The 15,775-nt window shown below is 35.8% G+C and overlaps 1 protein-coding gene across 4 annotated transcripts in view; it reads right to left on the bottom strand.

The window, feature by feature from the left end:
- EIPR1 (EARP complex and GARP complex interacting protein 1) overlaps positions 1 to 15,775 on the bottom strand; it is a 74,172-nt gene that overhangs the window by 56,724 nt on the left and 1,673 nt on the right. For all 4 annotated transcript variants that reach the window (XM_085574554.1, XM_085574555.1, XM_021551202.4 and 1 more), the window contains 2 exons: positions 8,878 to 8,961; positions 4,848 to 4,980 (listed from right to left, as the gene is read on the bottom strand). In XM_085574554.1, the coding sequence (XP_085430680.1) occupies positions 4,848 to 4,980; positions 8,878 to 8,961 (217 nt within the window). The remainder of the gene's footprint in view (positions 1 to 4,847; positions 4,981 to 8,877; positions 8,962 to 15,775) is intronic.

The raw sequence follows: 15,775 nt of genomic DNA, 5'->3' as shown, positions 1-15,775 counted from the left end.
CCATTATTCTTACTGGTTCATATCATTATTTGGAGGGTACGTTTTTGACCCTCAACCCACCCCATAATTCTTCTTTTCTGATATTTAAATGTGTATTTCTACTAAGAAATGCTATGACCTCCTTAATTATGTTGTCACCTTTCTTATTCACTTTTTACAAGTGCCACTTCTGTCCAATTTTAATTTCATGAAAGTAATAAAGAGAACAGTCAACTAACTACAACTAGTCAGAACAGCAAAAAAGAAGAAAGGTGTAAAGTTCCTAGGATTGTTCTGACAGGGATTTTCCACTAAATACAGCATCCTCCATTTTAATTCTGGGCTGCTATAAAGCAAGTTATATGATTTCTGCTTTGCTGAACAAAACTTTAGGATAGTAGTAAGTATCTTAGGCAAAAAAGCACATGTAAATTTTCAGAGATTAGGCATTAAACAAATTATAATGCAACTGTAGCATTCTAGCTCATAGTCACTTTTATTATTATCACCCAAAAACCATCTCTAAATTGCACTGTTCTCTCAAGAATCCAACCTTTTAGTTTTTTTAAGACCTAATCTGTCTCATACTGAACTTTAACAATCTAATTTAACTTCTAAAGCTAGAAGCTACCAAACTAATTTCTCCCCTTGATTTTTACCTATTTAAAGCTGTCAGTAACAATCTTATTCTCTTCAAGAGGAAAAAAACCTGAAAACAACACCAGTTTTAATTCTGTTGATTTGCTGTAGTACAAGAAAAAATGATGCATCAACATGTCGCAAAACTGACTAATAGTGCTTGAGTTCTTCTGGAGACCTCAGATACTAATTTTACAAAGCCTTCTTCCCCTGTCCCCAGGATATTTAGACTATAATCCTTCTTTTCTCCTTTTATACCTAGCTTCTTGCATATATTTATGTACTTTCTCTCTTCACTTAGGGAATCTGTGATAAAATACAAAATTCCTAATTCACACAACATCAATTAGATGCAAACACATTTGCAAAAAGAGGAACTACTTCTCAGTGTCTCCTGAAGACACATCTTGTCTCTTGGCAATGCCAGCGATACCAGGATGGTCTTAATACATTTCTAGCACACCGCACTGGGGAGTGAGTTAGAAATGTGTAGCACAGGCAAGTGCTGTGCAGCCAGCACAGCAAATTCCTGATCTTTTCTGGAGTTTGGTTGGACAAGATTATACATAACAAGTAAGCCTATCACTTGAGAACAAAATCATCTTCCTATAATATCAGTTTTAACAGTATAAAATATCCTAAGTGGCATATTCATGATCAGTGATGGGGGGAAACCACTATGATTGAGGCAGGAACTGAGTCTAAGAAGTTCTCCCTCTGTAATTATGTGATTAAGTCAGTATTTTTGAAGTGCGTGTATGAGGAGGAGCACGAAGGGAGGCACAGTTCCACCATCTTTTCATTATATTAAGAAAAAATGTCCTAGAAAATGGAATTTCTGGTTAATATCCAAAGACACAATTGTTCCAATGCTACTAGAACGACTATTATTCTAGTTAATGTCATAATTGAAAATGAAAAAATACAAGGCTTTATTAATAATGCAATGTCAAAATTAGACAAAATTGTAAATACTGATGCTAACAAAAAAAAAGCTGTTTCCTTAGTTTTGACTTCAGAGTCAGGAAGGTATTTTCTTTTTTAAGACCTAATTGTACATTGATACTCTAGTAAAATATCTTGAACACAGAATACAGAGCACCATTTGATTTAACTTTACTGACTGTTTAGAGAATATAGATCCCAAATTACATATTCAGCAAGGATTTAAATTTTCCTGTGACTTCTTGGGAACAAGAAAGTTATCTGAGCCATCTTATTTTTACTTTTTAGGGGACCTTCTTTTCTTCAAAGCATAGTATGTAAAGATATGCAGAATCAATGTCAGTAAATAATAAATATTCTGATGGACTTTATGTAAAAGGGCAGTAAAGAAAAAAATATGAGTGGAGAATCTGCATCCAATCATGGAAATATGCTATACTTGGCACTTGTGACATATTTTGCCTAGAGTTTCTAAAAGCAAAAGCTCATCTCAAAACAATGACTGAATTGTGGTTGCTGCAAGTTTAGTCATTTAGGTGCAAAAAATCTGATTTTATCAAAAGTAAGCATTTAAAGAAAATAATCTAGTGGACAACAAGGAAATTACTTTTTATTGACATAGAAGCATAGTTATCATGACTCATAAGTACATTACTTTGTTCTTCATTAGGTGTAATAAATACTACATACAGTTAAAGTTCTACCTCTTTATGCCCCTTTCACTTACAAGTCAAGGACAAGTAAAAATATTTCACATATCCTTGAAGGCAGGAATTAAAAAAAAAAAACATAATGCTCCCCGAGAGTGACAAGGCTAGATTGTTTCTACTTCTGAATGAGGTTTCCTACCTCCGTGATTCAGGAGAAAACAACCCATACGCATTTACATATCCACACACATGGGAAAAAAACCTTCAGATCATAGCATGATTGTGTGGGATTTCATAGAAGTAGTTAAAAATACTGTCTTTGAAATAAAAAAAAAATCCAACAAAACCAAATCAAATGTAGGAACTTCCCCATATGAGAGGATTTTTTGAGTTTTGATTAAGACTTCTGGTATATCAACTGAAGGCATCTCTCAATCAGAGGAGTAAAAACTTCCAAGTATCATTACAACAGCATTCTTCTCAAACACACAGAGATGGCCTAAACTTTTTGCTTGAACCTTGAGCCCAGAGACAACCCATTGTTACCAGCTGAATGCACACACCGATTTCCCTCACAGAATTCTTAGCACTCAGAAGAAATTATCAAAAAGCTTTACATATTACATTATTTTGCTAAGTTTTATCCCCTCATGAAAAAAGAGAAGCAAACCAGCACCTCAAAATTCGTATTTCAAAACACAGAGCAAGATTGCTGCCATCTGTGACTTTCAGACAACAGTATTAACTATCAAGTAGTTAAGTAAAAAATAAACAAGTTTTCATGTCTCAATAACATAGCAGGGGATGATAACAACTGGATACCATGGAAAGATTTTCACTGCATTTAAAAAAGAAGTTTATATTCCCCAAACTTCCTATATAAAAGGCAAATTCCTTTTAACAAAAATCCAAGAGCAGGACAAGCTGTGAAAAAGTGCCCTTCTATTTGCACCTACAATATCTTTTTTTCATACCTCAGTTATTACAACTCTTTGCAAATATGCAAGAGTAAATGAAAACTCAGTATCTTTCCCAATATAAAGAAGAAAATTTCACCCTATTCCATTAGCTCATCCAGTGAGCTAGGAAAAGGAAAACGTATGTAATTCCACTTCTCTTCAATGCCACATTTTATCACTTCTTTAAGTAGCTTCAAAAAAACAGCTATTAATAACGGACACATCTCACATTTCTTCAATCTCCCAGTTTCAACAATGTTCAAGTCTTAACAGAAGTGCTGGGCCCAGACACATGGGATGGACACAGTACTTACAGCTGTTCCTGAAAGCATCATCTCATTTGACTTGTAGTTCAATGAGAAAATGAGTTGTCTCTTTTTAAAACAAAAAAGAAATGCAATACATTACAGGTTGTAAAGGTTTCGACTGCTTAATTTGGCTGCATTACTACTTGAAATAAGTTGTCTGCTGAACTCAGTATCCCTTATTACAGAACCCCACACTGTACTTTCAGTTCTATATGTTGCCATTTAGAGTCAGTATTTTCTGCAGAATGTTAATGGATAATAATTCCAACAGATGCATGAAGAATAAAAATCAGAGCTTAATATTAAGAAATCATATAAACTAGATCTAGAACACATAATCTGGAATAGAAGACATTCATATGATTTATTAGGTCAAATAAAGGAAATTGGAAATCTCACAGAAAGGCTCTCAATCAAAAGGCCCACAATAATTTCAATGGAAAAATCTACTTAACTTATCTTCTATCATTGATTTTAAAAATCACCTAAGATTTGTGAAAGAAATTAAAATTTTACAGTTTTATTTCAATCCAAAAGAATTAGGAGAAATAAGCAATCCTGGAATCCTCTCCCTAGTACAACCAGAAGGCTGAACAGCAGGAACACACATCTCTACAACTGTTCACAGATGTACAAAGCCTGAAACTCACTCCTTAATTGTTATACTCTTGGACTGCTTTTTCATGCAAGAACAGACTAATATTGACTAGGCAATATTTATTTCAATTGACACCCCAGATTTCTTGTCAGAGAGAAAAATCACCCTCTACCCCAAGTGATGCTAGTGGATTTTTCAAGCCTTATGACAGAAAATCTTCACACCTGTCTCACTCAGGAATTGCACAGAGATCCTTAATCTCAATAGTAGTGCACCCATGGTAAGGTTAGACAAAGAACATTCCTACTGAGGAAATATTTAGATAAGAAGCTGTAGCTCTCTGTGGGCATACCTGTATTTCACAAATGAAAAATAACATTATATACAAAATTCATCTGCAGTTTTAAGTAAAGGTTGATGCCAGCATATTTTGAAAGACATTTACTTGCACTTTCAAAAGCAAACATCAATAACAATTATGCTTAAAGTAACAGGAATATATTTTATTTGCCATGCTTTGCATTCATCAGCCAAGCGTAAGGTTCATTTTGCTGCTTTTCTTAATATGAATGAAGAAGTTGACTTCTAAACAAGGTAACCTAAGGATATGATAAAATTGAGGTATGGGTAAAAGCGCTGCAGTTTTTTTTAGAAATCTGTGTTGATAATTCCAATTGAGAGTGTCTACACATAGCTAAAGGTTCAAACTTTACACATTCAAAAATACCAAAGCACTTCTACAAGCTGAGCATTTTTAAAAAGGACTTACTTTTATTGTAGCAGGTTGCAAGTACACCTTTATCAGCAGGACTTGTACTAATGTGCCAAATTTCACCCACTTGATGAAGGAGAACATTTTTGTTTATAATGTTATTTTCATCATCAAAATCTATGATGTGAATCTGCAAATACAATAAAATAGAACATTAGGGTCTTAATTATACACAATGACTACATGGAACAATTTAATGAGATTTTTATAACCGATATCTACTTTAATTAATTGTTATACTAACTATTTACTATATCATTGATTTCACACAGGATTAACTTTTCTAGGAAAACACAAGCAATTTCCCTGTTTGAGGAAATACCATGCTTATTTCTCAATTTTCAACTTAAAGCTTGAAGGTGATTTTTCATTTTATGGCTAATAGTAAAGAAGCCACGTATTACAATTCAACACTTCTTATAGTAATAAACAAAAATAACAACATTACAATCCTTAGTCTAAATATCTGTATCAATTCTGTATCCAAATCGTATAATTCAAATTATCTACAAAGAAAGAAGGAGACAGAGGGAAAGGACTCTTCTTTGAAGCAAGTACTTTAAACTCAGTAAGACACTGACAGTTTACTTTAGCAGTCACATATCACTACCAAGATAAAAATCTACTCTTTTCATACTATATGGAAACAAAGTATTTAAGATGAAGAAAAACAACAATATTCAAATATATAGATAATATTTTTAAAAGACAGAACTAAGTTGCTTTTTATTATTTTCATTTTTGTTTGTTGCACGTTTCTTTGCTATGTGGTTTTTTTTTCTTAATAGATCTATCATTTTTCCCTCCTTTTTTTAGTCAGCTGTTTTTCTATGGCTGCTGCAGAAGTACAAGGAATTTAGGAAGATTCTAGCCTGGCATAATGTACAGAAGGAACTTTACTCATGGTACTAATTCCCCTAAGCTCAACAGTGGGCAAATAATTTTAGAAGACTCAAATTTTGAAGAACTGTATCCTCATTAAAAATTAATTTTCAAAGTTGGTTGAACAATGAAAAGGAAAAAAAAGCCATGAATTATCCTATCATCATGTCTGAATCAAATTAACTAAATTAACTACTGAATCATTGCAAAAATCTTAGCTATACAGAAGTACAGAAAATTTTCTCAAAATACAGAAGCTGCAATATAGGTCTCAACTTCACACTTTTTTGAGCTCTTCCAGGGATGATGACTCCGCCACTTCTCTGGGCAGCCTTTTCCAATGACTTATAACCCTTTCCACAAAAACATTTTTCCTATTATCCAGCTTAAATTTCTCCTGGTGTAACTTAAGGCTATTTCTTCTCACCTGCCCTGTCTCCTGCCTGGGAGAAGAAACTGACCCCCACCTGGCACAACATCCTTTCAGGTAGCTGTAGACAGTGGTAAGACAGCCCCACCCCTGCCCCAGCCTCCTTTTCTCCAGAATAAACAGCCCCAGCTCCCTCAGCTGTGCTCCAGACCCATCACCATCTCCATCGCCCTTCTCGGGACCCACTCCAGCACCTCAAAGTCTTCATTGCAGCGAGGAACCCAGAAATGAACCCAGAACCCAGGTTTGACATGCTGAGTACAGCAGATGCAATGCACTATATAAATAATGAAATAAGTATTTTAAGTTGTAAGACATAAGACTGAAAATAACTTGAAGAGTTCTGAGAATGAGGAAAGAATAAATTACATACTTGGATATTTCCAATGCATGCAATAAACACACAGTTTAGCAACAATGAAAGTACTGAGGACAAAAGTTCCAAACCTACACCATACAGAACACTTAGTCGTGCTACTACTTAAACCATTTGCAGCACGGACCAAATGCCAAGTACTATGCACTATTAATATCTCAAATATTAACATAATGTAAAATCTTATAAAAACCTTCCTTTCCTTTGAAATACTAGTAATAATAGGAAATTATTTTCACCTAAAATATATTCTTCTATTAATACCTAAAATTGCTTTATACAGCAATACACCTCAATGAGGCAAAAGTTATCAGGCCAGCTGTAAAATTATTGCCCTTTCATTTGCACTACACCTGCCCATGACCAGAAGGGAAGAAATAATCTGCACATGATAAAACCTCTTGCTGTGCAGGACTTAGTAAAGTATTAAGTGTTGCAAGAAAGCTCATAAGTTTGGTCAGGTAACTAAAAAAGTTTTTAACCAAATGTAGAGAACCTAGTGCTGAATTAAGTTATAATGAGCTGAGCCTAGGGCAGTTTTTGGGGATTGAGGAACTAACTGAGAAGAAATTATGGCCTGAGGCACAGCTAAAGGCCAATAACCTCCAAACATCTGTGAATACACTTGAAATTGTCCTGCATTTCTATTGTTAATGTTATTCACCAGAGAAAGAAAAGCATACTCAAAATTGAAACATACGCAAACATTTCCCAAATACATAGCATATACCAAATAAACTTACCCAAATCAGAAAATTTAAATTATTAAAGATCTGTTGGCTATCAACTGGTGAGTCCCATTCTTCAACAACAATTTCATATCAGGATTTAATTAGCTGAGCAAGTTGTAAAAACATCACAGAAATCAGAGTAAAAAAAACAAAAACACATTATACCAAATATTTGAAGAGCATGAGACAGCACAATCAAAAATATAATTGTGTGCATTGAATTTTTAATTTTAACTAAGTGTGTGTGCCACTTCTTTCGTTACTCTTTGTCCAAGTCTTACATGAAATGTAAATAAACTGAATATTCCATCCCCCTTATGCCTTGGAGTAACTTTTCTTGAGTCTCATCCAGTATTATCACTGAGTAATGAACTCAAAATGTTACTGGGAATTGACATTTTACGTGTCCCAAAGCTATAGTTCCAAGCGATGGCAGCCCATTACAGGCCATTTTCAAAAGAGTTGGTCACTCCATTCAATGCCAGGGACTTTGGTGGGTGCTAGCCTTAGCTAACAGACTCCCACCAGACACCCGCTCTCCCCAGGAAAGACAGGGGGAGAAACCAGGAAGAATAGGAATGAGATTGTTTATGTGCCAATCTACAGACAGGGAGGTCACTTACTAACTAATACTCTGGGCAAAACAGACTTGGGTGGATGAATTAGTTCATTGACAGTTAAACAAGTACCTTCTCTCCCCCACTTTCCAGGCTGAACTTCAACCCAGACTCCTCTGCTCCTTTCAAATGGGGCAGGGGGATGTGGGGCAGTATTGGTTATGGGTGCTTTCTCTGTGATGCTGTTTCCTCTCACTCAGTTCCTCTGCTTCAGCACAGGGCCTTCATGGGTTCACAGGCCTCACCTGTGTTCTGAAGTGGATTCACTGGAACCAGCCATGTCTGGCACAGGCAACCCTTGGCCTCTTCTCAGAGGCCACCACTGCAGCTCTCCTGCTACCCAAGCCTTGCCACCTGCACTCAGTACAACCTGCTAACCCTTTCAGCCTCAAAAACTTGTTTCAGTATGATTTCTACTGGAATTCAGTCACAAAAATTAAATTTGCTGTAAAATTACAACTTATACACTTAACCTCAGAAGAAATGGCCTAACAGAAACTGAGCCATGAAAGTCACTCAAATTTTAGTTTGAATTGTCTGAATGATGAGAAAGGACATAGCTGATTTCCAGTAATGAATATTGAAAAATCCAGTTTATGAAGCATCATGTACACTGAACTGTGCATGTATCAGGAGTCCCATTAGAAGCAATTAAGGCTTAAAGACTTTTGCTTTACTTTGCATCTCTTCAGGGATTTAAAGATAGCTCCAGAGCATCTATATATTCTAATTAACAAAAATATGGCAGTTTTTTTACTAAACCAATCTGATTTAGTCATACAATTTAGAAGAGAGATATGATTTTCAGAAAATACACAAAGCTTTCATTCACCTCCCTTTCCTACCAGTGTCATTACATTCTACCCACAGAATCCTTGAACTTGACTATCAATGCTCATGCTCAAGAGGGGGAGAAAGGAAAAGAGATGATATTGGAAAAATGTTACAAAAAGTGGTAAAAATTACAACTGACATTTGATGGAAAAATTACCTGATTATCATATCTAAGAGACTGTGTTCCAACCAAAAATCTTATTGCATCTGTTTCTGCTGTCTGAGGTGTTAAAGCTCGTGCCTAGGGAAGAAGAAAGCCATTAGAAAAGTACAATTAATAAAATCCATTAATTTCAGCAAAAATCTTGAAACTTGTATATCAATTGTCATTTTAAGCATTACATTCTTACAAACGGCAGATTTTCTTGGCCTTTATCCCCATTTTGCTTAATACATTTTTTTGTGCAATTTCTCATACTTGTGAGGATTGAGGAATACAGGTGCTAAATACATTACCTGATCTTCATTAGAACAGGGATAACATTAAATGCAGCATCTCTCCCAAACTATTTTCCTTTATCATCTGAAAAAACTCCACAGAGCAGTGGACAATATTTAACTATTGTTAAAAAAACAGCATGGTATCCAAGGAAGAGGCAAGAGTTTTCACACCACTCAGGTTGAGTATGCCTGTATACAAATTAATTTTTTTCTCATCATTAGCCACCAATTTTAGAACCAAATTAAAAACCAAGCCTCCTTTTTTCTGCTGCAGCCCATTAGAGATAAGAAGTGTCTGAATCATGAGAGTTTTTTTTGTAATTTTATCTTTAAAACTTTTGTCACAATGTTATTTCTTTTTTATGTTAATGGCATTGCTAGAGTCTGCCTTGCTTCTTCAAGTTACACCAACCACAGTCCTGGAAGAAGCAAAACCAAGCAATTAAGGGCCATAGGAGACACTGATAAATAAAGCACAGCTTGAACTAAAGCCACAATCACTAGGTTTGCACTAGTCATTAGTAGAGACTCTCAGATAATTTTGAGTAAATGGAAGGTAAATGAATACTTAAAGGCATTTTTAGCAACTATATATTGTGAGGAATAGCTGCTGTTTCTCCATGCAAGAGATACCTTAATAATATTGTTTAATATTATTTATTTAATCTAAAAATAAATCTCTGCAATTCACATCCTATTTGGCATAGCTGAGATCTCTCCAGACACTAAGGCAGTATTTCAAGCCAATACCGATGAAGGATTCAGGTGACTGCTGAATGGCCCTTCTCACTGCCATCCTGTTGTGCAGCTTGTTCCCCTTGGATTCAGGAAGACTTCAATATCATTCTATTTAAAACTTATTTTCAAATTACTATTTAGAAGATGTCTAAAAGCTTGGAAGGGAATATCTGGAATATATTAATCCCAATATCCAAACTTAGAGCACTTTAATTCTAGAAAAGCAACTTAAAGATATTTGACTTTTCTGAAATAAAGCAAAGCCATGCAAGGCATTGTCCGGCAATAGCAGTAAAGAAAAATTAATTTTTCTGAATCATCTCTGGACTTGTATAGAGCAGATACTTCCTTCCTAGAATCTGAAATGTGCAACTTAAACAGTGTAATATTTTGTGTAAGATAGAGCATAAAAAGTTTAAAAATGCCACAAGCTCCTAAGTAACAAGCTACTAACCTATACCTACATTTATAATATCTATGTAGTGGGGGAAAACACTCATGCAGATCAAAGATCAGTGGGAATCCATACCAATATGCTTTACTTTCTTATTTATGCCGCACTAATCTACAAGTCTAGAGTGCTCCTGATTGACAGACATAACTTTAGTCCATCAAGATGATTGCAGAAAAGCTTTTGTCTTTAACAGAATTTACATTTGCAGATCTTTGCAAGCATTTATTTTCATTTGCAAGCATTCATTCATTAAAATACCTGCTTTGAATTATTTTGAGAAAACACTAGAAATGAGCCAACATCTATGTATCTTCTTCAATCAAAGAAGCTTCTGTTGTTTTTATACATCAAAGAGAAGTAGAGACCTCCAGGATCTTTAATAAAATAAAGAAATAAAAGAGGTTTCCAGCCCTTTCAAAGCTTTTCAAGTAGGTCTGGCTGTTTTCAAAACTGCATAAAGTTGGACACAAAGTGCCCAAAATAAAATTATGTAAATACATAGCAACATTTATATCATCAGCTTTTCTAACTCTTCCTTAAAATAATTTTCCATTTTTCAGAAAGAAAAAAAAAAAGGGCATAAGAAAAAAAATATTTAGACACATTTCATAAGAAGAAACATTATTATTTATTCCCTGACAAAATAAACCCTGCAACATCCATACACCAGACACAGAATTCAAACTCATGAAGCCTTCATAAATTAGGAAGACTCCTATTCATAATATCAATATTAGCACAATAGATTTCCATGTGTCACAAAAATGTGTGGTTTTGTCTACTCTGAGTTACTTTGAGAGAAAAAGAAGTTCTTTCAACAGCTGAAGACACCAAGTAATCCTTGTAATGAACAATACAGCTGAATCTGGAGTGCTTTCAAGATCAAGGAAAGTGCCTTAACTCTGTCATCTTGCCAGAGCAAGTTGCAAATAGAACCTTTCATAAAGCATCCTGCCTTATGACTACAGCTCATAGATAGAAAATAAGCAAAAAAGTATAGTAAAATGAATATTGATTAATCTAAACCAGTGGAAATTATTATTTTTCTAAGTCTGCACCTACAGAACACAGAACTGCATATAGCCCAAAAAGACTTTAATACCAGGCTTATGTGGAAAGGGATTTTCCACAATGGCACATAGTGATGGGATAAGGGAGAATGGCCTTAAGCTGAAGCAAGGCAGGTTTAGATTGGATATTAAAAAAAAAAAAAAATCATTACTGTGAGAATGGTAAGGCACTGAACAGATTGACCAGAGAGGTTGTGGACTCCCCATCCCTGGAGTTCAAGACCCAGCTGGACTGAGCTCTGAATAACCTGGTCTAGTTGAAGGTGCCCCTGCCCATGGCTGAGAGAGGAACTGGAGGATCTTTAAGGTCTGTTCTAACCCAAACCACTTTAGGATTCTACCCAAGATATTAAAGTATTACTTACTAAAAAACTGGCATAATGCTTAGAAAGTAACCAGAATACACATCTGAAAGACATAAGCAGCAAGTTAACAAGTAATCTTTACACATGCTCTCAACATCCCACCTAACTGATAGTGCTAGACAATGCAACAATCTATGCAATTACACCATTTCTTTTTTAAAGAAGGCCTAACTCTAGGAAAAAAATACTAGCAAGCAAAGTTTGAAACATTGTGAATCACAAAAAAATTTTTGGCTACATGTCCAAATTTCAGATTTATCAACAGCCCTATGAGGAAATGTGCATAGTTTAAAGCAAGAGTTTTACAAAACAGGACAACAACTGAACTGCAAATCCACTACAGTAAATACATATGCAAAGGACATTTAAAACCCTAGAACACAAGCACGACAGACAGCTGTATCAAAGCAAAAGAAACAATGATCATTGTAGCAGAATGCAGGTAAGACTGACTGGAGACTGGGCATCATGTCTATGCCTACACTATGCTCAGTGTGATGCTGGGCACAGATCACCTTCTACCTTGCCCTTGACAATTTAGGCCACCTGCAGAAAAATAAAAACCTTGGATAAAAAGAAATAGATTAGAGTCTATTGTACTTGACAGCATCAAGAGATGATCCAGAAGAACACAATGACAAACCTCAAAAGGGGTAAAGAAGGTTGGTTTAAACTAAGTGCATTATGGAACTGCAATGCATTGATTCTCTACACGTTGTTCATAATTTCTTCTTAAAAACTTTCACTCCTCAACATCTTTTGAAATACCAGCCAAATGCACAAAGTCGTGGTTTGGTTTCTTGTTTGTTTTGTTAATTTGACTGTTACTATTTAGCGCATTAATAGACAAACAAAAAAGTACTTGTTCAACAAATGTTTTTGTGCTGATGCATTGCACTGATTTGTTATTAACAAACAAGAAAACAAACAGACCTCAACATTTGAATATTTGTATTATATTTAATATAAGGAAAAAATATTCTTCAAACCAGGCATCATTTGAAATTCATACAATCAATTTGTACTACCAAATTGTGAACTTAAAATGCAAAACGTAAGGATACAGTATTTGGCTTGCAATCCCTAAATCTGAATTTAAAGTTATTTGACCATCTGCTTATGCTGAAAACCAGGACTAGTGTACTGCTACTTGGGGTGAGGAGCTGGATTTGCTGATGCCTCATTCTGGAGGCAGAATACAAATTCTCTGCTCCTCTAGACAAGCCCCAGTCTGCTAATGTCATGAATGTTATTTTTGCCTTCTGGCACAATTTCAATTTTCAAGTACTCTTTGATTTTTACATAGGTAAGACAGCCTTGTTTCTCCCACCACAGTAGGAGGCTCTCTCAGTGACTCTAATAAGCTGCAGTGACTATCAGTGAAAAGGTTGGCAGCACACATGCCCAGGTTACCTTCAATGCTCTCAGACAGCTGTTTTCCTGAAGTCTTTCACAGCACAAGAATTCCCACTACCAACATATTTAGTGCATTGACCCTATTCTAAAGCTTGACAGAATCTGTAAACCCTAATAGCGATGAATGCAATCCATACACAAACACCTGCACAGCACAGTCATCCTAAGAAAACTCATTCACTTCTCATGAACAATCATCATGTAAAAGTTCCTTCAAGTTCACCTCACTGTATCTTTATATTGTCATTTTTCTGTACCACACCTAACACTAGGAAGATCCTACTAATTGCTTAAGGGTCCTAAAAATACTTTCCAACTGTTTCACCTCATGCATTATGAAGATCTTTGGGGGATTAGTAAAGAGAGCTTTGCCACTTTAGCTACTTTTGTTCCTCTAGTAACACTTTAAACCACAAAGGCTTAAAATATACAGGAATGGCACTCATGAGGCAAGTAATCTTAGAGAAGAAAGAGAATTGAAAGAAAAGCTAGGAATTTTAGTAAGACATTATTAGGCAGTTTCTTAAACTGATTCAATTTTCAAAGTCTTCCAAAGACATTGCTAAAACTGGACCAAAGTAATTAAGTACATTCTGCTTAGGCTGTTCTCTCTGAGCCCACAGGAGAACACAAAAGCTTCCCCCAGGGAAGAGAACACCACCGCCCATAGGAGCTATAGGCTCTGCACTCCCATACTGGGAACAGAGCCAAGCCTGAAAGCCAGGACAGCTTTCCCTGGGGAGCTCACAAGCAACACACATTTTCCAGGGAAGACCCCTTTTACCACTTCTAGTAAATCTACACCTGGCTTTTACTCCATCACAGGTAAATCAGCTGAGCTAGTCTCAATACATACTGATGACAGTAGGTGTACACACATTGGTCACGCGTCTTCCACAGTCTATTTCAGTTGGTATTTTGCTTTAAGTTTCTTACTCTAAGAAAACACATTTGGCTTTAGGGAAATTAAGTTTCATCTTATTCTTGCAAGCAGGCAAGTTCTAAAAAATCAAGTGTCTATTCAGATTCATAAAACCTGTTAACATATAATAGACAACACAAAATGGGCCAAGTATCACTTATTCAAGAAGCACAACGATCACAATGCAGAACACTAACTCTATCAAAGCATCAGCACACTTTTTTCAAGCCTGCTTCAGCCAGACCCTATCTCAGGGTGCTGCTGGAGCTGCCCATGGGCACTATGGCCCTGTACTCAGCCAGGAAGCTTTCTGTGGTCCTTGCCTCCTGTTCACTGTCCTTTTTCCTCACATGTCTATTTACTTTTGCCATGCAACATACAGTAGGAGTATCCAGCATGCTGAAATTCAGCTCAGTGTTGTGGTGTCCCCAAAACTCATTAAATGTGCTAAACACGTGCTCCAAAATGATCACTCTCTGGCATAAGTTATGTTCCTCTTCCTCATCTCATAATGCTGGCTGGCTTCTGCATGCTTTTAAACAAGCCAGATGTAGGCTTGAGCCAAATGCCTATCCCAGAAAGCACCTCTTCCCACTGCTCATTTCCAGGGATATAAATGTTATCTAGTCAATCCTAAACTAAGGCAAACATGGTATTTTGAGACCTTCAGTGGTGCTTTCACACCTGTTCAAAACATCACTGTTTAAACCCTCAGGAAAAAACATGGGGAAAATTGTGACTCCCTGAAAATGAAAGCCAATTCAACATGGGGTAGACATACCATGTATTTCAGGTTAGAGAATAAAGCCCAGGTCAACTCTACATGGGACAAGAACAACATCACTTCACTGACAAAATACAGCACGCAGCAATATTCCTGGGACTTCATTCATTACATTCTTATCATTGAGGATATTGATTATTTCTACTAAGATTCCTTTTAGAAGGACCACCTTGGTATTGAAATGTTCTGCAGCTGCTGCTGTTGCTTGGTATTCACCATCATGAACCACAGTCACATCACTCAGTACCTCAATTTAAGCAGTATCTCATTCATTCACCACCCACCGTAATCTTCTCATTTTCACTGCAGTCGGACAAACAGAGCAACCATGGTGAGATTGTCTTTTTAAAAGTCACAAAAAGTGTCATTCACACATCATTTGCATGTCTGTACAATGTTTGTATTATGTACAGACACACCCAAGAGATTAAAAAAAGAGAAAAATGTATTTGGTCATTATTCTAAGTTACCTTATATATGTCAATACATCAGAACACATTCTGTACATCGAAATGAACAGAAACCATGCAGAAATAATGTTAATTGGTGGATAGTGCCTAGGACGAATCAGCTCTATGTTCCTATAAAACATGGTCACTTAAATCAGATGAAAAGCACATTTACACAATTACACTTTCTCCAGTGGCCAAAGATGGACTTTTACTGACTGCTAGAGCCCAAATATAAGAAGCAAAGCCAACATTTTCAAAACTTGGCTGAAAAATTAGTCTGAAGAGATGCTTTCAGACTAAAAGCAATAATTGAGATGATACAGCTAACCATTATTATCTAGTGACACAGAAGAAATTATGATTAAAAATAATCATCTTTCTTGTTAGACCTTGAGATGGAAGTTGGAAAACCA

The sequence above is a fragment of the Lonchura striata genome, chromosome 3 (assembly GCF_050655825.1).
Source record: "Lonchura striata isolate lonStrDom1 chromosome 3, ASM5065582v1, whole genome shotgun sequence".
Taxonomy (NCBI): Eukaryota; Metazoa; Chordata; class Aves; order Passeriformes; family Estrildidae; genus Lonchura; species Lonchura striata.
The sequence above is the reverse complement of the archived record's forward strand: the minus strand, read 5'-3'. Positions and strand labels throughout refer to the sequence as shown.